Here is a 24,794-nt window from a genome sequence, read left to right on the forward strand (position 1 = left end):
ATCCGTTCATGCAATGGCTGAGATAATCCCATCCAGAGTATATGAAGATATGTGAAAACGCGCACGCACACACTTCACCGGTGTATAATCCTGCTCAACCGGGTGTGTTTTTTTTTCTTCGCTGAAATGTTTTGCACCGGACTAACAAACAAGCATTAATGTATGTCGTAAAATATATTTTCTGTTTGAAGCAATCAGATGTTCCGTTGTTGCTCTGTGCGTTGTTCCCAGCGAATCATATCGCGGCGTGCACACGATTGGGTAGTGGGTTAGGTTGTCGAGACTAGTGCTAGATAACTTTCATTATTTATAAAAAAAGGTAAGTACATTTACAAACGCTGTGCATAATGGACAATATTTGTGTTTTTTATTAGTTAGTGGTATTGTGTTATACACGTTGATACAGAGGAGTTTTTGTATTCAAAATCCGACATTTCAATGGCGGTTTGGCTGCTATCGAAAGCCGGATGGGATTACTGAAAGTCGTCATGCTAGCTAACTCTTAGCTAGCTAGCGCCCGCTGTCTGCAATTTTGTATTTTTCTTATTTTGCAATTTTGTGTTTTGACTGATGACCTGAATTGACAGTGACGTAGCTAACTAGAAAGTAACAGACCCTGGCTGTTGATACCCCTTTTTTGTGCATACGTGACACTGAACTAATGTGTCTTATCCGTTTCATCATGTCACCGTATGGTACTAACGTTTTACGTTAGCTAGCTATCTTCCGAATCTTCCACTGCTCTTCGACGTTGCAAATAGTTAGCCAAGGTAGCTAGCTAGTCAGCCAGTGCATGATGTATCCACAAACACTAGCCAGCGTAACAACATAATTGCTGATCTTGTTTAGCTACAATGCGATTAGTCTGGCCACCACATTTCAGCATCAGACCTGCTAGCTAACTACTGTCACATGTCCCTCCTGATTCCCACCTGCCCCTATCTATTAGATCTGAAGGGGTTGGAAAGGTGTAGGCAGTGTGGCGACCCCCCCCCCTTAAAGTCCCTTAAACCGGTCTCACACCCTCAGATCTATAGGAATAAGTGGGTGGGGGGCTACGGGTTGATTCCGGATGCTTGCTCAATTTCACACATTCTTGGCTCTTTATGCTCAAATGCTGCACTATCTGAAGGGTTTCATGTTGTGCAATTGCAGTGAGAAACCTGCAGCTCCTGAGAGAATGCCTCAGACGAGTAAAGTGAATAGTTCTGCAGCAGGCGGCCCTGGGCAGGTGTCTGCACCAGACCACGGTGAGCCGCCACCACCCCAAGCCGAGCCCAGGGACCTGGCTGCGGGGGATGGAGGAGTAGGAGGTGATGAAGACCAGGGAGACCTCCAGATCAACAAGTCACCCAGCGATCCTAAGAAGTACAGGTAAGATCAACTTGAAATAAAGAACATTTCTAAATTCAGATATAGACGCGTAATCTCCCTCTGAAAAATCTACGGACCCAGAACTTAATTGAGCAGCTGACCAATTCCGCAATACTAGTTCTGGGTTAACCGAGATTAATGGCTACATCATCAGAGTGCGTGCGAATTTCTCTACCCGTCCCAGGTTGTGATGTTTTCAGTTTCACTGAAGTAGAACTGGCTTATCATATTCATATATTTTACTCGCTCTGAAGGTATATCGAGCTGACCAATGGCCTGAGAGTTCTCCTCATCTCAGACTTTAGCGGGGCAGACGGCAAGGACGCTTGCGGAGAGGAGGAGGAGGAGGAAGAGGACGGAGCATCAGGAGGTGGAGAGGAAGCAGAAGAAGAGGGGGATTCAGGGGAGGGCACAGAAGAGGAGGACGAGGATGCGGAAGAAGAGCACGACAGTGACTTTGAGGAGCTAGATGAGGAGCAAGAAGGGAAACAGAAGAAGGGGAGTTCAGAGAAACAGGTTGGTTTCCCTATAGCACAATGATCCAACAGCTCACAGAGGGAGCATAGCCACAAGGGTGCTATGCAACCAGCTAGTTCACTCTAGGGATAGTGTGATAAAGTGGGGGGACTGATGGAATTTATCAAATGAAAAAGTGTGTGTGCTTGCATGCTCGTGCGTGTGTTTTTTAATGTGTGTACTCATCCCTCCCGTGTCTCCCAGTCTGCAGCTGCTCTCTGTATCAGTGTGGGGAGCTTCAGTGACCCGGAGGACCTTCCAGGCCTGGCCCATTTCCTTGAGCACAGTGAGTGCTTTTAACAGGGGACCTTGTGTACTGTAGCGCTACAGAAAATGATGCACATTCTCAATCTAACACTACATTGGAACACTACCTCTAAACAACACGTCTGTCTGTTTCTCTCTTTCTTTACCTGGTCTACCCTCTAATCTCTTGACTCTCTCTCTCTCTCTCTCTCTCTCTTTGCACTCTCTCTTGCTCCCTCACTCTTTTCCGCTCTTCCTCTCTTTTCTCTCAGTGGTGTTCATGGGCAGTGAGAAGTACCCCGCTGAGAACGGCTTCGATGCCTTCCTGAAGAAGCACGGCGGAAGCGACAATGCCTCCACCGACTGTGAGCGGACCATCTTCCAGTTTGACGTCCAGAGGAAGTACTTCCGCGAGGCTCTCGACAGGTGAGCCAAGCAGCCTCAAAGGAGCAGTTCAGCCCCAAACAAACCTTTTGTTAGCTGTTTTCATGCCTCAAAAGTGGCCCTAAATCTAACTTGTCCAGGGTCATTTACAATAGTGCACACTGTTCAAAAACGTTTGCAATGGAAAATTAAAATAAGTATTTATTATTGGACAAGTGTACTCTCTGTTTCAAAACGTGTCCTTCCGTTTCGTGCCTAATGAATACGAGGTGTGCAGTTTGTCATTGGATGATCTCTCCCATTCCCCAGATGGGCCCAGTTCTTCATCTGCCCGCTGATGATCGAGGACGCCATCGACAGAGAGGTGGAAGCAGTGGACAGTGGTGAGTCGGGGAATAGTAAGAGGAAACCACGGCCGCGTCTAAAGAAGCCTCCCCCTTTTCTCCTTCATCTGCTCAGATTGGTTTCACAGAGCTGGTCAGCATGAAGGAAGGACTCAAGACGAAGAGAGACCAGTGTAGATAACTGAGACCCTTCCAATGTTGAATACCACAGCCTTTTTCCATGCCCCAGCCTCAGTCACAGTTCCCACTCTCACTCCTCTAATGGATTGTCCATGCCTCTCCCTTTGATGTGCAGAGTACCAACTGGCTCGTCCATCAGACTCCCACCGCAAGGAGATGCTGTTCGGAAGCCTGGCCAGGCCCAAGCACCCCATGGGCAAGTTCTGCTGGGGTAAGGATACACACATTGGCTGTCATTTCCCAATTATCTCTCCATCGCAAATGCTACCCAGGCACCAAAGGCTTCCGTTGTTCGACAAACATTCTAATTCTACTTTGTCCTGCTTGTAAAACAAATAGTTGGATGCATTTTCATTTGCACTTTCCTACTTGTAAATGTCTCTGTGATCGTCAAGTGATGTCTGCCTTTTAAATATGTACACGGTGAGCTTTTATTACATGCTTATGGATGGTAATGTCTATCTGCATGGTTAATAATGCGGAATAACAGTTATTTCAGTCATTCAAGTTATTACACTATGTTAAAATGTTAATTAAAGGTGTAATAACATATGTCCTCGTCTTGTCCTCTGTCTCCCCCAGGAAATGCTCAGACCCTGAAGCACGAGCCCAGAGAGAAGCAGATCAACACCTACCAGCGTCTCCGAGACTTCTGGAAGAGATACTACTCTGCTCACTACATGACCCTCACAGTGCAGTCCAAAGGTAGCTAGCCAAACGGCCAGACGCAAAGGATCCCTACTCTACTGAAGTGAATAGGGATTGTAGTCAGTCTACTGAAATTAATGAGGATTGCGGTCCGTCTACTGAAATTAATGGCGATTGTAGTCGATCTGTTGAAATCAACTTGACTCAACTGTCCTTGTCTGTCCATCAGAGACATTGAACACACTTGAGGAATGGGTTAGAGAGGTCTTCAGCAAGGTGCCCAACAAGTAAGTGCACACGGCCACATGCATGCTGTCAAACATACTCGCACTCGCTCACTCTGTCACTTTTTTGCAGCGCCCAACCGAAGCCTGACTTCTCTGACCTCCAGGACCCGTTCGACACACCAACCTTCAACAAGCTCTACAGAAGTACACAGGCTTTAAACTAACATTCATACATGTCATTTTATCAACCTGTGCTTACTTACTGACTGTACCAATTCCTCAATTTCAATCGTGTGTATGTGTGTGGCAGTTGTTCCTGTGAGGAAGGTGCATGCTCTCACAGTCACCTGGGCGTTACCTCCTCAGGGCAAGCAGTACAGGTAAGCCTCCCCTCAACAATGGCACGCTCACCTGTTGAACCGTTCAAAGACCAATTTAGCAAATATTTCCACCTCACAATTATCCTGCGCTCCACACAAACTGCTTGGTTTGTCTTGGTGTCTCCGTGTAGGGTGAAGCCCCTGCACTACATCTCCTGGTTGATTGGGCACGAAGGCGCCGGCAGCATCCTATCCTTGCTCCGGAAGAAGTGCTGGGCCCTGGCTCTGTTTGGAGGGAACAGTGAGACAGGCTTTGACCAGAACACCACCTACTCCATCTTTTCCATATCCATCACGCTCACTGACGAAGGATTCCAGAACTTTCATCAGGTCAACTGGCACGCACACACACACACACACACTGGCAAAAACGTATATACACGTGCCCATGTGTGATAACACACACAGTCTGGATGTAAAGTGCAGCCGTTTTCCCTGTACAGGTGGTTCATCTAGTGTTCCAGTATATGAAGATGCTGCAGACTCTGGGTCCACAGCAGAGGATCTATGAAGAAATCCAGAAGATCGAAGCCAATGAGTTCCACTACCAGGAGCAGGTACAGTCACACTTCCCGTTCTAACCCTCTGTCGCGAAGCTGACTTTAAGCTGTCATTGCCATGACATAACGCGTCATAAGCATGTCATAAGTGACTGAGGGCTCTGTACGAACTTCTGTCCCACCACAGACCGACCCCATAGAGTACGTGGAGAACATCTGTGAGAACATGCAGCTCTTCCCCAAAGAGGACTTCCTGACTGGAGACCAGCTCATGTTTGAGTATAACCCAGAGGTACTGCCTGTCTGTCTCACCAAGTAGTCATTGGATCATTCCTAGTTAATCTGTTATGGCTAATTTCTGGACACTCTTTGTACTGTTGCAGGCCCTAAAAAGTTAGGTCACCCCACAATATTGTCAGAACAATTGCCCATACCAAAGCCTGTACTGCAACTGTAATGCACGCAACTGTATACTTCATTGACGTGTGTGTGCAGGTGATCTCCTTGGCCCTGGCCCTGCTTACCCCAGAGAGGGCCAACCTGCTACTGCTGTCCCCGGAGCACGAGGGCTACTGCTCCCACAAGGAGAAGTGGTTCGGCACCAACTACAGCATGGAGGGTAAGAGCAAGTGTCTCTGATTAGGAGTGCTGATCTAGGATCAGGTGCCGCTTTTCCATTAATTTTGATCTAAAAGGCCAAGCTGATCCTAGATCTGCACTTCTCTGAGACACTGTGAATACCGGCCCAGGATTTGCTGAAAGTGAGATTGGCTGAATTGGACCTACAATAGCTGTTATTTTCATCATAACAAGATATTACCTTTATATGATTCTTACAGTGCTGTAGGGACGTGCCGAGTACTCTGACAAAACTAGTATCGTAACTCATTTGGAGATTTTTCTAAATACGATTTAAGTATTTTAGAAATTTTCCGTGATCAGAATAAAGTCATTTTCAGCTGCCAGCACGCATCTCTCACTCAAACCATGTGTGCTCAAAATAACTTCCCCAGACAGACACTCGCACCGCCACTCGTCTCAGGGCACAAGTCTGCCCTTCTCCGAACACGTATGAGTCAGGATCCGTAGCTAGTCATTGTAGTTCAGTCAAGGTATTTTCTGTAGACTTTGCTGAGGCCAATGCGGTCGTTTTTATCTGTCTACTTGGCATTGTTTAGTAGGCCTACTTTGTCTGTATAATTATTCCATTGCTGACGACGTCTGCCATTATGTTGTGATTCATGCTTGCTGTTATTATTTCTGCTCACCCAGGCATGTTTACCTCCAGGGGTCCTATCAAATGGCTAAATGCTCCATTGTATGAATATCTTTAAACATGTTTATATGTTAGCTTGGTATATAACACCATCCTAGAGCAGGGGGTTGTGCAACAGGTCAATCGCGAGCTTCCAGTACCACCTATGAGTAGCTCGCCAAACAATTCTGAAAGTGCGTGTGTGTTTTTTTCCCCCACGTGTTCCACCACAAACTACCGTAAACAAATCTCACACGTCACAGACACCTCAAGATCCCATTAAATTCACATTGACGTTATCCCACACCTGGTTAGCCACAATTAGTGTGACATTTGGCTTTTTATGCCATCTGCCAATTCATTTCCAGCAATATTTCCCCTGTCTGTCTGTGTGGCACATACGTTGCCAGTTAGCGTTAAAGATAACTGTCTTCTGGGTAGACAGACAGACACAAAGGCTTTTCCCTAAACCTTCTAAATTAAATGTTAACTGCAAAGTAGGCTTACAGTGCATTTGGAAAGTCATCAGACACATTTGACTTTTCCACGTTTTGTTACGTTACAGCCTTATTTTAAAATTGATTAAATTGTTGTTTTTTTTCCCCCCTGAAATCTGCACACAATACCCCCATAATGACGACGCAAAAACACATTCTCGGTGGCCGTATATTCAGCGGCTCATTTCGTGACTTGATTAAGATAGTGGGTGATGTTAATGTGGTGTGTTGGTCTGTGACTGACTGAGTGTCCTGTTCTGTACTGGCAGACCTCCCTGAGGAGTGGGCACGGCGCTGGGCCGGAGACTTTGACCTCAACCCTGACCTCCACCTGCCTGCTGAGAACAAGTTCATTGGTCAGTACAGATGATGGACATTGTTGTGCACCAATCACATTTACTCTTCAATATTCACTTTTCGGTCTATTAATGTGTACACTTTTTTTCGGGCCATATTCCTATCATTTTTTTAAATTTTATTTTTTATCAAACATAAATAAATCCTAGGATTGACACAGACAATAGGCTATATCCTGTTCCTTTGTTTCCATAGCAACGGATTTCACCCTGAAACCATCGGACTGTCCAGACACAGAAGTCCCGGTGCGGATAGTGAACAATGAGAGAGGCTGTCTCTGGTTCAAAAAGGACAATAAGTTCAAGATACCTAAAGGTGTGTCTGTGTTTATTGGAGTGTGTTCTTTTGTTTGCTTACTTTGGTAATATATATAACCCGAGGGAATTATAGTGACATGTGATTTACTCTTTTTCAATATGTGTAAGACAGAAATGTTAGTAGCTACAAGGCTATTTAACACATTTCAAATGACAATTTTCTCGTGATTTAATACATTCCCTCTTTTATTTTCTTCTGTTAGCTTATGTCCGTTTCAACCTCCTCTCCCCAATGATTCAGAAATCTCCAGAGAAGTTAGTATTTTATATGAATCAATGTCTTACAAAATCTTTGCTTTTGATTGCTATTCACAATTGCTGCTAGCTGCAAAAGTTCTAGAGGTCCTTTCTAAATGTCTATGTATTGTGCCCCTGTAGCCTGGTGCTGTTTGACATCTTTGTGAACATCTTGGCCCATAACCTGGCAGAGCCGGCCTACGAGGCTGATGTGGCCCAACTGGAGTACAAACTGATTGCTGGGGAGCACGGACTCGTCATCAGGGTCAAGGGCTTCAACCACAAGCTGCCTGTGAGTGTTGCATGCATACATACATACATACTGTACATGCATATCAAATTTTATTGGTCACATACACATGGTTAGCAGATGTTAATGCGAGTTTAGCGAAATGCTTGTGCTTCTAGTTCCAACAGTGCAGTAATATCTAACAATTCCCCAATAACTACTTAATACACACAAATCTAAAGGGATGGAATACGAATATGTACATATAAAAATATGGATGAGAGGTGATGGTATAAGAGAGTATATACAAATGAGATGAGTAATGTAAGATATGTAAACATTATTAAAGTGGAATTTTTTAAAATGACAAGTGAGTCTCTATGTAGGCAGCAGCTTCTCTGAGTTAGTGATGGCTGTTTAACAGTCTGATGACCTTGAGATAGAAGATGTTTTTCAGTCTGTGTAGATGAAGGGGAGGAGACGGGTGGAAGAAGGATTTTTAAGTCTTGAGACATGAATTGTGTATTGTGTACCATTCAACGGGTGAGTGGGCAAGACAAAAGATTTTAGTGCCTTGGAACGGGGTATGGTAACATGTGCCAGGCGCACCGGTTTGAGTGTGTTAAGAACTGCAACGCTGCTGGGTTTTTCACACTCAACAGTTCCCATGTGTGTCAAGAAGGTCCACCACCAAAAGGACAGCCAGCCAACTTGACACAACTTTGGGAAGCATTGGAGTCAACATGGGCCAGCATCCCTGTGGAACGCTTTCGACACCTTGTCGAGTCCATGCCCCAACGAATTGAGGCTGTTCTGAGGGCAAAAGTGAAGGGGTGCAACTCCATATTAGGAAGGTTTTCCTAATGTATTGTACACTCTGTCTATAAACCCATTCTGCACTTCAACAAATGTTCCCTAGCTTCAGACAACCCTAAAGCTGACCTCCTGCCAACTCAACCTCCCTGTCTCTGTCCCTGTGTTAGTTGCTGTTGAACTTAATAGTGGACCACCTGGCAGACTTCACGGCTGAGCCCGGTGTGTTTAACATGTTCGCAGAGCAGCTGAAGAAGACCTACTTCAACATCCTCATCAAGCCAGAGAGGCTGGGGAAGTGAGTTGGGTTTCAAGCACTGTGACTGCTCCACCCTGTATAGCATACAGTATCTGTCTGCTCGTTCTTTGCAAATCCACCCACTCATTTTCTTCTTATGTGTCTCTCTCTAGCTGTCTTTATCTCTCTCTCTTTCGGAACACGAGTCAGAGTTGTAAAAGTGATAAAACTACCTTCAAAACAGTAACACGGATAAATTGGTGGGATTAATTATTTGAACACATCCATTTTTTTCTCTTTCTCCCCCTCTTTCCTACATCTCTCTCCTTCCTTTCCCCTCCCTCTCTCAGGGACGTGCGGCTGTTGATCCTGGAACACTGTCGCTGGTCGGTCATCCAGAAGTACCAGGCCATCATGAAGGGCCTCACCGTGGATGACCTCATGACCTTTGTCAGCGGCCTCAAAGCCCAGCTCTACACCGAGGGGCTGGTGCAGGGCAACTTTACGAGCACTGTGAGCACAAACTGACACATTCAGAAACGCACACACTTCACCAGTACTGTAAGCCTCTTTATAAACACACACGAACACTGTCTGATGCACACAAACACTAAAACATACACACACTGTTTTTAGCTTGTCTAGAGAGGACGGACTAAAATAGCTGTTTAGCGCTAACCCCGGCGCTTGCATCCCAGATATTTCTTGCATGTTGGTTATTGTCCTAATCAAGTAGGTGATGTGAAGTAATACATTTGAATTATTCTGCTGCTATCCCTATGCTATAATAATCATGCTAATAGGCATTATGCAACTGTTCTTTGCCCACAGGAGTCAATGAAGTTTCTGCAGTATTTTATTGAGTAAGTATCCTCCGCAATCTCTTTCTTAACTCTGAAAAGCAGGTCTGTAGCCTTCAGGTTAGCGCGTTGGACCAGTAACCGAAAGGTTGCTGGTTTAAATTCCGGAGCCGACCAAAGTGAAGAAAACAAATCTGCCGCAGTGCCCTTGAGCTTAGCAGGGGGCCCTGTACAATGGCGACCCTGGCCGTGACCCCACTCCCTGCGGGTGTCTCGGGGAGAGTTGGCAAATGCAAAGAAATAAATTCAATAAAACATTTACATCACACACATGTGTGTAACAGGACAAATATAAGCCCCCTCCTTTTATTATTATCGTCAACCAACGCAGCACTTCCTTACTATTGTTATTACTTGCAATGATTGAGATTTGTGGTTGGTGTGACCTACTTTAGTTGAACGAACTGATTGTAAGTCACTCTGTACAAGACCGTCAGCTAAGTGAATAACATATAAATGCAATAATCTTCTGCGCTCTACAGCAAACTGCAGTTCAAGCGTCTGTCCGTGGAGGTCCCTGTGCTCTTCAGAGTGGTGGAGCTTCCTCAGAAGCCTCACCTGTGCAAAGTCAAGTCCCTCAACAAAGGAGATGCCAACTCTGAAGTTACTGTCTACTACCAGGTACCTAACGTTCAGCCAACGGTCGGCCAACCTTCGCCCAACATTTCCCCCGACCTTCAACCAACATTCGCTCAACATTACAGTTCGGTCTGTGTCTGTGGTCTTTTGAGGTCGATAAATAACCTGTATTTTTCTGTCCTTGTCCAGTCAGGCCTGAAGAACCTGAGAGAACACACGCTGATGGAGTTACTGGTGGTAAGTGTCGTAGCTAACAAGGCTTGACTGGAATACTAAGGGCTCTATTTACGTCCGGCGCCAATGAGGCGCAAGTGTCATACGCATGTTATTTCGCTTGCGCCGAGGTGGGAGGGGTGGCAATATTTGAGATGTGTCCTTAAATACAAGAGCAAAAGTGACAATGTCCTGCAGCCCATCCTATTTGGAAATATTGTTGTTTTAAAAAAACACATGCTTGTTTTCCGTTTAATTTCAAGCCCTAGACTAATAAGGCTGCTTCAACAGCAATGTGTCTTGTCTTTTTTTATCCTGGCCTTGCAAAGTATCCTATCCCTAAAAGGTGTTTAAATGGTCTATTCGTCAGAGTGCCTTGAATTGAAAAGACGCTGCACATCCTACCTGCGTACTTCATTTCATTTGTTCAAATATCTATCCCAGACATCCCCTCTGGTTACCAAAGATGCACTCCTCCTGACTTACTCAATAATTTAAGTATCAACGACAGGCCTAGGCTATATTTTGCTTATTGAGAATGTGTTTCACACGTACAATACAATTTACGAGAGCCTAGTATTTGATTTATTTTGGGAGAAGTGCAATGCATAAAGACGTGTAGGCTAGGCGATACTCGCTGAAGCCAATTACAACAATGTTGACCTGACTGCCGACAATCCAAACATGGGCGTTGAACAAGTACTGTTTTATATTTTTTATATTTTTTCTGTTGCTATTAGGCTATTCGTTACTGTAGCCTATGCAGTTTAATAAACTGTAGTATCAATGGACCAGGATGAGAATAGTCCATGCCTCAGCCAAATAGGAGTTGATGACAATGCAAAGACCGTCAATAACATACAAAACTTGAGGCAAATGCATGCAGTGCAGTATTAATCCATGTAACGCTTTGATTGGCCAGTGTGTGGCCAAGTTTTCGTCATACCTACGGTTTGTTTATTCATCAAAACCTAGCTCTTTCGCACCACTGCCAACTATTGAGCTCATAATTCGAGCTGTGAAAATAAATACTAATATTTCGGACACACCTCCAGACCTATAGTGCTACCGCCAGCGATTCGATTTACCATTGCGTTAGATTTTTGAAAACAGCCCTGAGTCAGTGAGTGGTGTTATGGGTTAAAGGGATACTTCAGGATTTTGCTACGCCCTTCATCTACTTCCTCATTCAGATGAACTCATCGATACCATTTTTATGTCTGTATCCTGTATGAAGGAAGTAAGAGGTAGTTTCGAGAGCCAATGCTAACTAGCGTTCACGCAATGACTGGAAGTCTATGGTATGCTAGCTGTTACGCTAGTTAACAACTTCTTTCAAACCGCATGCGGAGACATCAACATGTTATCCACGAGTTCAACTGATTTGCCAAAATCCAAAATTGTCCCTTTAATGAAGTGCTATCTTTGCTGCTCTGTTCCCAGATGCACATGGAGGAGCCTTGCTTTGATTTCCTCAGGACAAAGGAGACTCTTGGGTTAGTCCCCCCCCCTCATAACTAAAAAAATAAAGAACTAATGTGTAATAATATCTAATAAGTAACTACTACTTAATAACCACTACTTAACAGAGCAGTGTTGACTGATTTGAACTCTGACCTTGTATCCATCAGCTATCAGGTGTACCCCACATGCAGAAACACTTCGGGAGTCCTGGGCTTCTCCATCACCGTGGAAACGCAGGCCACCAAGTTCAAGTGAGTCACTAGCACTGTATATCTCTTGCGCTACACTTGATCAAAATGTTGTTGCGATACGATTATTTAATTTCGTGTGTGACGTATTGGAATATTCAACATGCATAAGGAAACCCAACTTGTAGTTGTGCGTCAGGGTCAGTGACCGCTGCTGATGTTTTGTCAGGGGCAGTTCAGAGGAGAAGGATGGTAGCGTCATGTTCAGGTCAGATGGTTAGAATTGTTGAATATAGAAGTGTATTACACAGTAGCAGTACAATATGTTTCACATAAGCCTGAGAAGGTTATCGAAAGATTACAAGAGCAAGATTTGTTTCTTAAAAAAAGAGCACAGATGCATTGAAAATAACTCTTTTTGAGAGATGCCACCCCCTTTCGGTTTTTTGAATACAAATAAGAGGCAATCTGATGCACCCGGTGTCCGTTTCTCTCCCTCCCAGCACGGACTACGTGGAGACCAAGATCGAGGAGTTCCTGGTGAGCTTCGGGGAGAAGATGACCAACCTCACGGACGAGGCCTTCAAGACCCAGGTGACCGCTCTCATCAAGCTCAAAGAGTGTGAGGACACGCACCTGGGGGAGGAGGTGGACCGCAACTGGTTCGAGGTGGTCACCCAGCAGTACGTCTTTGACCGACTCAACAGAGAGGTAAGACTGTACACGGTCACAGCCGCATGGTTTACTCCAACTCTGTCATAATGTCGACATTAGGTGTGGCTCTCCTCTGGGGGCCCTACCCCTCCATCATGTACAATACATGACCAAAAGTATGTGGCTCTCCTCTGGGGGCCCTACCCCTCCATCATATACAATACATGACCAAAAGTATGTGGACACCTGCTCGTCGAACATCTCATTCCAAAATCATGGGCATTAATATAGAGTTGGTCCCCCATTTTCTGCTATAACAGCCTCCACTATTCTGGGAAAGCTTTCCATTCAATGTTGGAACATTGCTGCGGGCACTTGGTTCCATTCAGCCACGAGCATTAGTGAGGTCGGGCACTGATGTTGGGTGATTCGGCCTGGCTCGCAATTCGGCATTCCAATTAATCCCAAAGGTGTTGTTTGGGGTTGAGGTAAGGGCTCTGTGCAGGCCAGTCAAGTTCTTCCACACCGATCTCGACAAACCATTTCTGTATGGACCATCGCTTTGTGCATGGGGGCATTGCCATGCTGAAACAAGAAAGGGCCTTCGCCAAAATGTTGCCACAAAGTTGGAATCACAGAATTGTCTATAATGTCATTGTAGGCTGTAACATTAAGATTTCCCTTCACTGGAACTAAATGGCCTAGCCCGAACCATGAAAAACAGCCCAAGACCATTATTCCTCCTCCACCAAACTTTACCGTTGGCACTGTACACTCGGGCAGGTAGCGTTCTCCTGGCATCCACCAAACCCAGATTTGTCTGTTGGATTGCTAGATGGTGAAGCGTGATTCATCACTCCAGAGAACGCGTTTCCACTGCTCCAGAGTCCAATGGCGGCGAGCTTTACACAACTCCAGCCGACGCTTGGCATTGCGCATGGTGATCTTAGGCTTGTTTGCGGCTGCTCAGCCATGGAAACCCATTTCATCAAGCTTCTGACAGTTATTGTGCTGACGTTGCTTACGGAGGCAGTGAGTGCTGAAGCACGGTTGCAACACTCACTATGACTATTGGAACCGAGGACAGTTGATTTTTACGTGTTACGTTCTTCAGCACTCAGCGGTCCCGACCTGTGAGCTTGTGTGGCCTACCACTTTGTGGCTGAGCCGTTGTTGCTCCGAGACGTTTCCACTTCACCATGACCGCACTTACAGTTGACCGGGGCAGCTCTAGCAGGGCTCACTTGTACACCTGTCAGCAACAAGGGTGGTTGAAATAGCCAAATCCACTAATTTGAAGGGGTGTCCACATACTTTTTGTATATTTAGTGTACATGCCAGGCTTGCTTCACTATGACCCGCACTAGGTGGAGGAGGGGACAGCTCAAACGTCTGGGGGAGAGAATGGGTAGGAATGTTTATTCATGCATTAACTCATCCTGTCCCACTGTGCTGCAGATTGAGGCTCTGAAGCTCATCACCAAAGCAGAGCTGGTGTCCTGGTTCATGGAGCACAGGGACACCACCAGCAAGAAACTCAGCGTGCACGTAAGTCTGCCAGCTTTGACTGTGTGTGTGTGCAAGGGAGAGGGAGTGCGTTGAGCATTCCCCATGGAATGAATGGAGATGGATCTCATTCGCTCTGTCCATTTAATATATACAGTCATTGGCACAATCCTACTCTGCTATTCCAGAGCGTACTGTAATCTCGCTCTCTCTCCCTGTCTCTGTGTGTCAGGTGGTAGGCTTCGGAGAAGAGGAGAACGACCAGGCAGGCCAGAGCAGCTGCGGCCCGAACCCCGCAGGGGGCGAAGTGGACCAAGACCAGGCCCTTAAAACCTCCTCCTACGGAGAAGTGTCCAAGCTGACCTTCCTGCCCGCCTCGCCCATGCTGGCCGACGCCACGCTCATCAACGACATCCGCGCGTTCACCTCCTCCCTCACCCTCTACCCCTACCACAAAATCCTAAAGTAAATCGGTTCCGCAAAGCGGGAGGCGAATGAAGGAGCAGGGGGAGCCATATTAGCTCAGGACAACAGGCCAGGCCACAACGCAGTGCAGTGGCGTCTTCAGAAGGGAAACCCTCCTTTCTCCCTCTTCGTTCCCCACCTTTTCACTTTCTCTTTTCATCCAAGATAATAAAATAACAGCAGCAGCAGGCACTAGTATTAATAATTGCAATCACCACTAGTTCGCTAGGCACAAAAGCAGCCGGTGTTAAACGAAATTGGTCGAGAGCTTGTCCTTTTTATTCTCACCGGTCCCTGGTGGATTGAATCGGAGGAATCACCTTTGCTGTGAATGTTAGCAGTAGGGACTCTGGGTCTGGCTGGCAGGGAGGGCAGACAGAGGGTGGAAAAGAGGAGCGGGTTCTATCATGTATCTGTCATTATCTTCATTTTGTTGTTATTTGAACTTACTATCACATATCGTATGAAACATCACCTCTAACATTGATGAAGGATTGTGTGTAATTTTAACAATGGACATCAGGGTTAACATCTGTTCACGCTGTAAGATTCTGACCGTAGAAAAGTCAAGTATGTTTGTCATGCCAGTGAGCCTGATTCCATGTTCGGTATGTGACATAGTTTGATTTGTTTTCCAGGTATGGTTTTAACTGTAATTGTGTTTTGTAAAGAAGGCTAACTGTTACTGTATACTGTAGGTTTAACATTTCAGCCCTACCTCTTGCCTTTTAAAACCACTGGACGACTGGCATGTTTTAATCTATAGCCTGTTGTTATCATCATCTTTACATGTAAATATTTATTAAATGTGAAATGTCGGATGTTTCAGGTGTTTTTTTGGTCTTCTCTTTCATTTGATATCATGCGGCGTTGATGACCAGTTCTGTTAAATGCCCATTTACAGTTGGTGCTGAAACATTGTTGATGGATGAGGTAAACTGTCATACCGTACTTACCTTGTACTGTCCCTGAAATACATTTAAAGCACTGGGATTTAATGCCAACTCTCAAAGCTGGATCCTTCGATCCCCAGTTGATCAGGTGGATATGGAACGATGCACAACCTATTGTTACCCGAGACCCTCTAGACCCATTGTGGATTGTCATCTCGTGGATAGGACCTTCATGTTTGGTGTTGGTTTTAAGTGTAAAGCTATCAATATCTACCCTGCAAATGAAAATGGGTTCCTTTGAAAGTTCCCAGAATTGGCTGGGATGTTGCAAGAATGTTCTTGTGATATTCCCGAAGGTTGCACCAAACATTACAATGTTCCGCAATTTCCAAACATGTTAGTTTTTATGAAGTTCATAGCATATTTCTTTTAGGCTTAACATAATATTCCATTGAAGTTCACGAAATACATTTTTTTTTTACCTTGTCTTGGAGTTCCTTAAATGTTATACTTTAGCAATAAGTCCTGAGGAGATGTGGTATATGGCCAATATACCACGGCTAAGGGCTGTTCCTAGGCACGACGCAGCGCCTGGACAACCCTTAGCTGTGGTATATTGGCCATCTACCACAAACCCCTGAGGTGCCTTATTGCTATTATAAACTGGTTACCAATGTAGTTGCAGCAGTAAAAATACATGTTTTGTCATACCTGTGGTGTACGGTCTGATATACCACAGCTGTCAGCCAATCAGCATTCAGGGCTCGAACCACCCAGTTTATACCTAATTCAACATGCTCAGCATGCACATTTATAGCTCAATGCATAACAAAGTGGAGTAGTATACATCTCCATTGTTTCTAGATTTAATGGCAATTCACATTTGAGGACTGTAATTGTAGGCTCACTACACGGTGATATAGACATAACCAGTCAAACATTTGGACACCTACTCATTCAAGGGTTTTTCTTTATTGTTGATACAGCAGTCAGAATGAGTCATCTAATGCTCCGTTGTGTTGACTCTCGCCATTCATTCATTCTGGTGCAGCGTGTCAACGTATCTCTCTTATCAGCTGTTGTCAAACACCTGAGTTGGAAAAGACCGGTGAATTCTACGAGATCAGATCAGAGGAACAAGAGGAGAGTGAGGAAGGAACTGTTTTGTCAGTGGGCCTCTAAAGTAGCACACACAGACGTACTCCCAGCAGTTCTAATATCAATAGATGGCTTGGCTGTATTCCAGGCCTCTTCCCAGCCTGACTTTAGATCAGTGCTTTGGGACTTAACCTTTACACGCAACCATTCACACACTAGACACAAACTATATTCACACACTACTGTTCCAGACCTACCTGAAACCAACCATGTTGTTCCAGACCTACCTGAAACCAACCATGTTGTTCCAGACCTACCTGAAGTCAACCATATTGTTCCTGCCCTATCTGAACTCAACCATGTTGTTCCAGACCTACCTCAACTCAACCATGTTGTTCCAGACCTACCTGAATTCAACCCCGTATTGTTCCACACCTACCTGAATTCAATCCCATGTTGTTCCTGACCTACCTGAACTCAACCATGTTGTTCCAGGCCTAACTGAATTCAACCCCATATTGTTCCAGACCTACCTGAATTCAACCCCATATTGTTCCAGACCTACCTGAATTCAACCCCGTATTGTTCCACACCTACCTGAATTCAACCCCATATTTTTCCAGACCTACCTGAATTCAACCCCGTATTGTTCCAGACCTACCTGAATTCAACCCCGTATTGTTCCACACCTACCTGAATTCAACCCCATGTTGTTCCTGACCTACCTGAACTCAACCATGTTGTTCCAGACCTAACTGAATTCAACCCCATATTGTTCCAGACCTACCTGAATTCAACCCCATATTGTTCCAGACCTACCTGAACTCAACCCCGTATTGTTCCACACCTACCTGAATTCAACCCCATGTTGTTTCTGACCTACCTGAACCCAACCATGTTGTTCCAGACCTACCTGAACTCAACCATATTGTTCCTGACCTACCTGAACTCAACCATATTGTTCCAGACCTACCGGAACTCAACCCCATATTGTTCCATATCTACCTGAACTCAACCATATTGTTCCAGACCTACCTGAACTCAACCCCATATTGTTCCAGACCTACCTGAACTCAACCCCATATTGTTCCAGACCTACCTGAACCCAACCATATTGTTCCTGACCTACCTGGATTGTTCCTAGCCTATTCTTTGGCATATGACACAGAGTAGAAGCAGCGGAATGATGGCTGACTGCCTGACTCCACCATATCTTGGTTGAAGGACATAAAAGCTATAACACCGATCAAAAGCTATTCATCTGAGTGTAGACAGGATTACAAATGTGTGCACATCCTTGTCATTTAAGTGAGAAGGAGAGAGAGAGAGACATCAGTTGGTGTCACGCTTCCAATCACAGTCAACCTAAATATGCAGGGAGAGCTCTGCAGATGTTGTTGTGAGGATACAGAATCAATAGACCATTTGTTTTGGTATTGTCCTCAGGTAGCCTGTTTCTGGTCTCAGGTTCAGGAATGGCTGAAAATGTATAGCACTGATCTAAAATTGACCCTAGAAATAGCACTGTTAGGAGATCTGGAGAGACCTGTCAGTCAATTTCTAATATACTAATACTCTTAGAAAAAGTATTTATCTTCAACACGCAGTCTGTAGATTCTATTCGATTAGATAGATTGAAATTGTACGTTAAACATCATAACATAGTTGAAAGATACGTGTTGCGTAGAAACACGACGTGGGTGGCCAGCAGAGATAGATGGGATGGGCTGAGGGAAGCTGAGGGTTGGGATGGGGAATTGGAGACAAGTGGGAGTGGAGTTGCTGTGTGTGAGAGAGAATGATGGGTTGGGCTGAGGGAAGCTGAGGGTTGGTATGTGGAATTGGAGACAAGTGGGAGTGGAGTTGCTGTGTGTGAGAGAGAATGATGGGATGGGCTGAGGGAAGCTGAGGGTTGGTATGTGGAATTGGAGACAAGTGGGAGTGGAGTTGCTGTGTGAGAGAGAGATAGATGGGATGGGCTGAGGGTTGGTATGTGGAATTGGAGACAAGTGGGAGTGGAGTTTCTGTGTGAGAAAGAGAACGATGGTCAAAAGATAAAGTGGGGAAAAAAGTCAAAATAAAACATAATAAAAGTACATTTGAATGACACTAAGTGGCAGTGTTTTTACAACTAATGCCGGTTTGCCTGAGGCTGATGCCGTGCAGGTGTTTGTACACATGCATATTCACACACACTCTCATTCAAATAAAAACATACAAATACACACACACACATGTAATAGTGCCAGACATGCACACAAACATATACAGTTGGCATTGCTGTTATGATTTCAGTTGCCTTGATTTTTGCTGTTTTCTTCTGTCTTTTCCTTTTTTCTCATTTAACATCATTACATTTAAGTCATTTAGCAGACGCTCTTATCCAGAGCGACTTACAAATTGGTGAATTCACCTTCTGACATCCAGTGGAACAGCCACTTTACAATAGTGCATCTAAATCATTTAAGGGGGGGTTGTGAGAAGGATTACTTTATCCTATCCTAGGTATTCCTTGAAGAGGTGGGGTTTCAGGTGTCTCCGGAAGGTGGTGATTGACTCCGCTGTCCTGGCGTCGTGAGGGAGTTTGTTCCACCATTGGGGGGCCAGAGCAGCGAACAGTTTTGACTGGGCTGAGCGGGAACTGTACTTCCTCAGTGGTAGGGAGGCGAGCAGGCCAGAGGTGGATGAACGCAGTGCCCTTGTTTGGGTGTAGGGCCTGATCAGAGCCTGGAGGTACTGCGGTGCCGTTCCCCTCACAGCTCCGTAGGCAAGCACCATGGTCTTGTAGCGGATGCGAGCTTCAACTGGAAGCCAGTGGAGAGAGCGGAGGAGCGGGGTGACGTGAGAGAACTTGGGAAGGTTGAACACCAGACGGGCTGCGGCGTTCTGGATGAGTTGTAGGGGTTTAATGGCACAGGCAGGGAGCCCAGCCAACAGCGAGTTGCAGTAATCCAGACGGGAGATGACAAGTGCCTGGATTAGGACATGCGCCGCTTCCTGTGTGAGGCAGGGCGTACTCTGCGGATGTTGTAGAGCATGAACCTACAGGAACGGGCCACCGCCTTGATGTTAGTTGAGAACGACAGGGTGTTGTCCAGGATCACGCCAAGGTTCTTAGCGCTCTGGGAGGAGGACACAATGGAGTTGTCAACCGTGATGGCGAGATCATGGAACGGGCAGTCCTTCCCCGGGAGGAAGAGCAGCTCCGTCTTGCCGGCGTTCAGCTTGAGGTGGTGATCCGTCATCCACACTGATATGTCTGCCAGACATGCAGAGATGCGATTCGCCACCTGGTCATCAGAAGGGGAAAGGAGAAGATTAATTGTGTGTCGTCTGCATAGCAATGATAGGAGAGACCATGTGAGGTTATGACAGAGCCAAGTGACTTGGTGTATAGCGAGAATAGGAGAGGGCCTAGAACAGAGCCCTGGGGGACACCAGTGGTGAGCGCGTGGCGAGGAGACAGATTCTCGCCACGCCACCTGGTAGGGCGACCTGTCAGGTAGGACGCAATCCAAGCGTGGGCCGCGCCGGAGATGCCCAACTCGGAGAGGGTGGAGAGGAGGATCTGATGTTTCACAATATCGAAGGCAGCCGATAGGTCTAGAAGGATGAGAGCAGAGGAGAGAGAGTTAGCTTTAGCAGTGCGGAGCGCCTCCGTGATACAGAAGAGCAGTCTCAGTTGAATGACTAGTCTTGAAACCTGACTGATTTGGATCAAGAAGGTCATTCTGAGAGAGATAGCGGGAGAGCTGGCCAAGGACGGCACGTTCAAGAGTTTTGGAGAGAAAGGAAAGAAGGGATACTGGTCTGTAGTTGTTGACATCGGAGGGATCGAGTGTAGGTTTTTTCAGAAGGGGTGCAACTCTCGCTCTCTTGAAGACGGAAGGGACGTAGTCAGCGGTCAGGGATGAGTTGATGAGCGAGGTGAGGTAAGGGAGAAGGTCTCCGGAGATGGTCTGGAGAAGAGAGGAGGGGATAGGGTCAAGCGGGCAGATTGTTGGGCGGTCGGCCGTCACAAGAAGCGAGATTTCATCTGGAGAGAGAGGGGAGAAAAAGGTCAGAGCACAGGGTAGGGCAGTGTGAGCAGAACCAGCGGTGTCGTTTGACTTAGCAAACGAGGATCGGATGTCGTCGACCTTCTTTTCAAAATGGTTGACGAAGTCATCTGCAGAGAGGGAGGAGGGGGAGGGGAGGAGGATTCAGGAGGGAGGAGAAGGTGGCAAAGAGCTTCCTAGGGTTAGAGGCAGATGCTTGGAATTTAGAGTGGTAGAAAGTGGCTTTAGCAGCAGAGACAGAGGAGGAAAATGTAGAGAGGAGGGAGTGAAAGGATGCCAGGTCCGCAGGGAGGCGAGTTTTCCTCCATTTCCGCTCGGCTGCCCGGAGCACTGTTCTGTGAGCTCGCAATGAGTCGTCGAGCCACGGAGCGGGAGGGGAGGACCGAGCCGGCCTGGGGGATAGGGGACATAGAGAGTCAAAGGATGCAGAAAGGGAAGAGAGGAGGGTTGAGGAGGCAGAATCAGGAGATATGTTGGAGAAGGTATGAGCAGAGGGAAGAGATGATAGGATGGAAGAGGAGAGAGTAGCGGGGGAGAGAGAGCGAAGGTTGGGACGGCGCGATACCATCCGAGTAGGGGCAGTGTGGGAAGTGTTGGATGAGAGCGAGAGGGAAAAGGATACAAGGTAGTGGTCGGAGACTTGGAGGGGAGTTGCAATGAGGTTAGTGGAAGAACAGCATCTAGTAAAGATGAGGTCGAGCGTATTGCCTGCCTTGTGAGTAGGGGGAAGGTGAGAGGGTGAGGTCAAAAGAGGAGAGGAGTGGAAAGAAGGAGGCAGAGAGGAATGAGTCAAAGGTAGACGTGGGGAGGTTAAAGTCGCCCAGGACTGTGAGAGGTGAGCCGTCCTCAGGAAAGGAGCTTATCAAGGCATCAAGCTCATTGATGAACTCTCCGAGGAACCTGGAGGGCGATAAATGATAAGGATGTTAAGCTTGAAAGGGCTGGTAACTGTGACAGCATGGAATTCAAAGGAGGCGATAGACAGATGGGTAAGGGGAGAAAGAGAGAATGACCACTTGGGAGAGATGAGGATCCCGGTGCCACCACCCCGCTGACCAGAAGCTCTCGGGGTGTGCGAGAACACGTGGGCGGACGAAGAGAGAGCAGTAGGAGTAGCAGTGTTATCTGTGGTGATCCATGTTTCCGTCAGTGCCAAGAAGTCGAGGGACTGGAGGGAGGCATAGGCTGAGATGAACTCTGCCTTGTTGGCCGCAGATCGGCAGTTCCAGAGGCTACCGGAGACCTGGAACTCCACGTGGGTCGTGCGCGCTGGGACCACCAGATTAGGGTGGCCGCGGCCAGAGCGGTGTGGACGTTTGTATGGTCTGTGCAGAGAGGAGAGAACAGGGATAGATAGACACATAGTTGACAGGCTACAGAAGAGGCTACGCTAATGCAAAGGAGATTGGAATGACAAGTGGACTACACGTCTCGAATGTTCAGAAAGTTAAGCTTACGTAGCAAGAATCTTATTGACTAAAATGATTGAAATGATACAGTACTTTGTAGGCTAGCTGGCAGTGGCTGCGTTGTTGACACTACACTAATCAAGTCGTTCCGTCGAGAGTAATAGTTTCTACAGTGCTGCTATTCGGGGGCTAGCTGGCTAGCTAGCAGTGTTGATTACGTTACGTTACGTTAAAAGAACGACAATAGCTGGCTAGCTAACCTAGAAAATTGCTCTAGACTACACAATTGTCTTAGATACAAAGACGGCTATGTAGCTAGCTAGCTACGATCAAACAAATCAAACCGTTGTACTGTACTGTAGTTCTCTTGATTGTTGGTGCATTGGGGGGTTCTTGGGGATGGGGAATGGAATTAATTGTATTTATTTTTTCTTCTTTCGGGTGGGGGACTGTGGGAGGGGTCTCGAATGGTTGAGGGACAGCTATTGGGAAACTGTGGGGGGGGGGGGATCTCGGAGGGTTCGGATTTCACAAGATTGTGATCATGAAAAAGGAAACTATGACATATATTGTATATCATTATCATGCACACTGTATTGTTTGTCCATGTTCTAATACTTTCATGTTACCCCTTTCTTGTGTTCTTTGTAATAAATAATAAAAAATATAAAAAATATGCAGGGAGACTTTGGGTATTGGTTGAAACCAACACTGTGTACTACACACTGGCTGACACAGGCATGCATTCACATTACATTTGATAATTTTAGTCATTCAGCAGACGCTCTTATCCAGACTGACTTACAGGAGCAATTTGGGTTAAGTGCCTTGCTCAAGGGATAGGAAGTAATCAGGTAGGCCTTTTTTATGACATTTCCACCAGATCAGAGAATTAAATGTTTTCCCCTTTCATGCTGAGTGGTTCATGAGGGTTTGGCCGGGGGGGCTTTACTTGGCTCATCGCGCTCTAGCGACTCCTTGTGGCAGGCCGGGCACCTGCAAGCTGACTTCGGTTTTCAGTTGAACAGTGTTTTTTCTGACACATTGGTGCAGCTGGCTTCCGGGTTAAGCGAGCGGGTGTCGAGAAGTGTGGCTTGTCGGGTCATGTTTCAGAGGACGCATAACTCGACCTTCGCCTCTCCCGAGCACGTTGGGGAGTTGTAGCGATGAGACAAGATCCTAATTCGGATCGCAATTGGAAAAAGAATATGCTTTGATGACGTCATGTTAAATTAAAAGGGCCACCACTTGTTTATTTTTAATCAACAAGGAATTGTAATTTAGCGACAAGGGAGAAATGCAATTTACCATATCATTCTGTCTGAAGGCAATTAAGTTATTTTCTATCGCCGAGGCAACTCATACTTTATAAACAGGACATCAAGGTAAAGCAATGAATTCTACAGGAGGGATGAATCAATGGAAGATTGGGCCCCTGGTCAAAGGTAGTACAAAGGGGAATAGGGCGCTATTTGGGACACAGACTAATCATCTCCCTTACATAATGTCCACGCCCCTGGGTTTCCAGGTGAACTCCATCCACGCGGCTCTGACTTGCTGGATGGTGAACCTGCTCCCCCGGATAGTGCCGGACCACTGTGTGTGTGTGTGTGTGTGCGTGTGTGTGTGTGTGTGTGTGTGTGTGCGTGTGTGTGTGTGTGTGTGTAAGGGATTAAATCCATGGTTAGTGCCCCCCACATAGGCAGGGGGAAAATCCGTGCTGACCTTGGGAGATATGAGGGCCAGAACATGGCTAATGAACTGAATTCTTTCTTCGCAAGATTTGAATCAGACAACTTTATGTCGGAGGTTAAACAAGTGGAAGCATCATTTCAAATGTTTGAGAGAGTTGTTGTTCAACAGTCTGATGTTCTAAAGTTGTTCAGGGGATGTAACACACACAAAAGCCCAGGTCCAGACAAAATGAGTGGACATGTGTTAAAGCACTGTGCTGAACAACTGGCTGGTGTTTTTCAGACATTTTCCAATCCTCACTCGACCAGCAACACATAGTATTGTGGAAAAACTCAATAATTATACCAATTCCTAAAGCATCTAATCCCTCTGTGCTGAATGACTACGGCCCTGTCGCCTTGACATCCTTACTAATAAAATGCCTTGAGAAACTTGTGAAAAGTCATATTCTCAGCTTCACCCAAAATCTTCTCGACCCATTTCAGTTTGCCTATCAGCCAGGCAGAGGAGTTGATGATGCCATTCTTACCCTCCTTAACACGGTCTATAGTCATCTAGAGGGTGTAGTCTCCTTAACACGGTCTATAGACATCTAGAGGGTGTAGTCTCCTTAACACGGTCTATAGACATCTAGAGGGTGTAGTCTCCTTAACACGGTCTATAGACATCTAGAGGGTGTAGTCTCCTTAACACGGTCTATAGACATCTAGAGGGTGTAGTCTCCTTAACATGGTCTATAGACATCTAGAAGGGGCCAAATCCCATGTTAGGGTTCTGTTTGTTGACTTTTCTTCTGCCTTCAACACAATCCAGCCCTACATTCTGGCACAGAGACTCATATGGGACTTCTCCTTAGATGGGGGGCTGGTTTTGTGGCTGTTGGACTTCCTGAGCCAACGCTCACAGCGAGTCAAAATAGGTCCCCACTTGTTGGACATACGCAATACCAACACTCCTCTCAGATGTGTTT

The 24,794-nt window shown here is 46.1% G+C and overlaps 1 protein-coding gene across 1 annotated transcript; it reads left to right on the plus strand.

Moving 5' to 3' along the window:
- Positions 1-232: 232 nt before the first annotated feature.
- Positions 233-15,492, plus strand: LOC135512595 (nardilysin-like). The gene is made up of 29 exons (XM_064934785.1): positions 233-318; positions 1,154-1,374; positions 1,629-1,890; positions 2,095-2,176; positions 2,409-2,562; positions 2,830-2,903; positions 3,160-3,255; positions 3,627-3,749; positions 3,922-3,979; positions 4,050-4,123; positions 4,230-4,299; positions 4,431-4,629; positions 4,743-4,856; positions 4,987-5,091; positions 5,295-5,418; positions 6,821-6,907; positions 7,104-7,223; positions 7,429-7,480; positions 7,604-7,754; positions 8,675-8,802; positions 9,093-9,255; positions 9,574-9,605; positions 10,085-10,223; positions 10,371-10,418; positions 11,838-11,890; positions 12,026-12,109; positions 12,550-12,757; positions 14,159-14,248; positions 14,439-15,492. Exons 2-29 carry the CDS (start codon positions 1,181-1,183, stop codon positions 14,673-14,675), a joined length of 3,321 nt encoding a protein of 1,106 aa, XP_064790857.1. The 5' UTR covers positions 233-318; positions 1,154-1,180; the 3' UTR covers positions 14,676-15,492.
- The last annotated feature ends 9,302 nt before the right edge of the window (positions 15,493-24,794 follow it).

This window comes from Oncorhynchus masou, chromosome 24, assembly GCF_036934945.1.
Source record: "Oncorhynchus masou masou isolate Uvic2021 chromosome 24, UVic_Omas_1.1, whole genome shotgun sequence".
NCBI classification, from domain to species: Eukaryota; Metazoa; Chordata; class Actinopteri; order Salmoniformes; family Salmonidae; genus Oncorhynchus; species Oncorhynchus masou.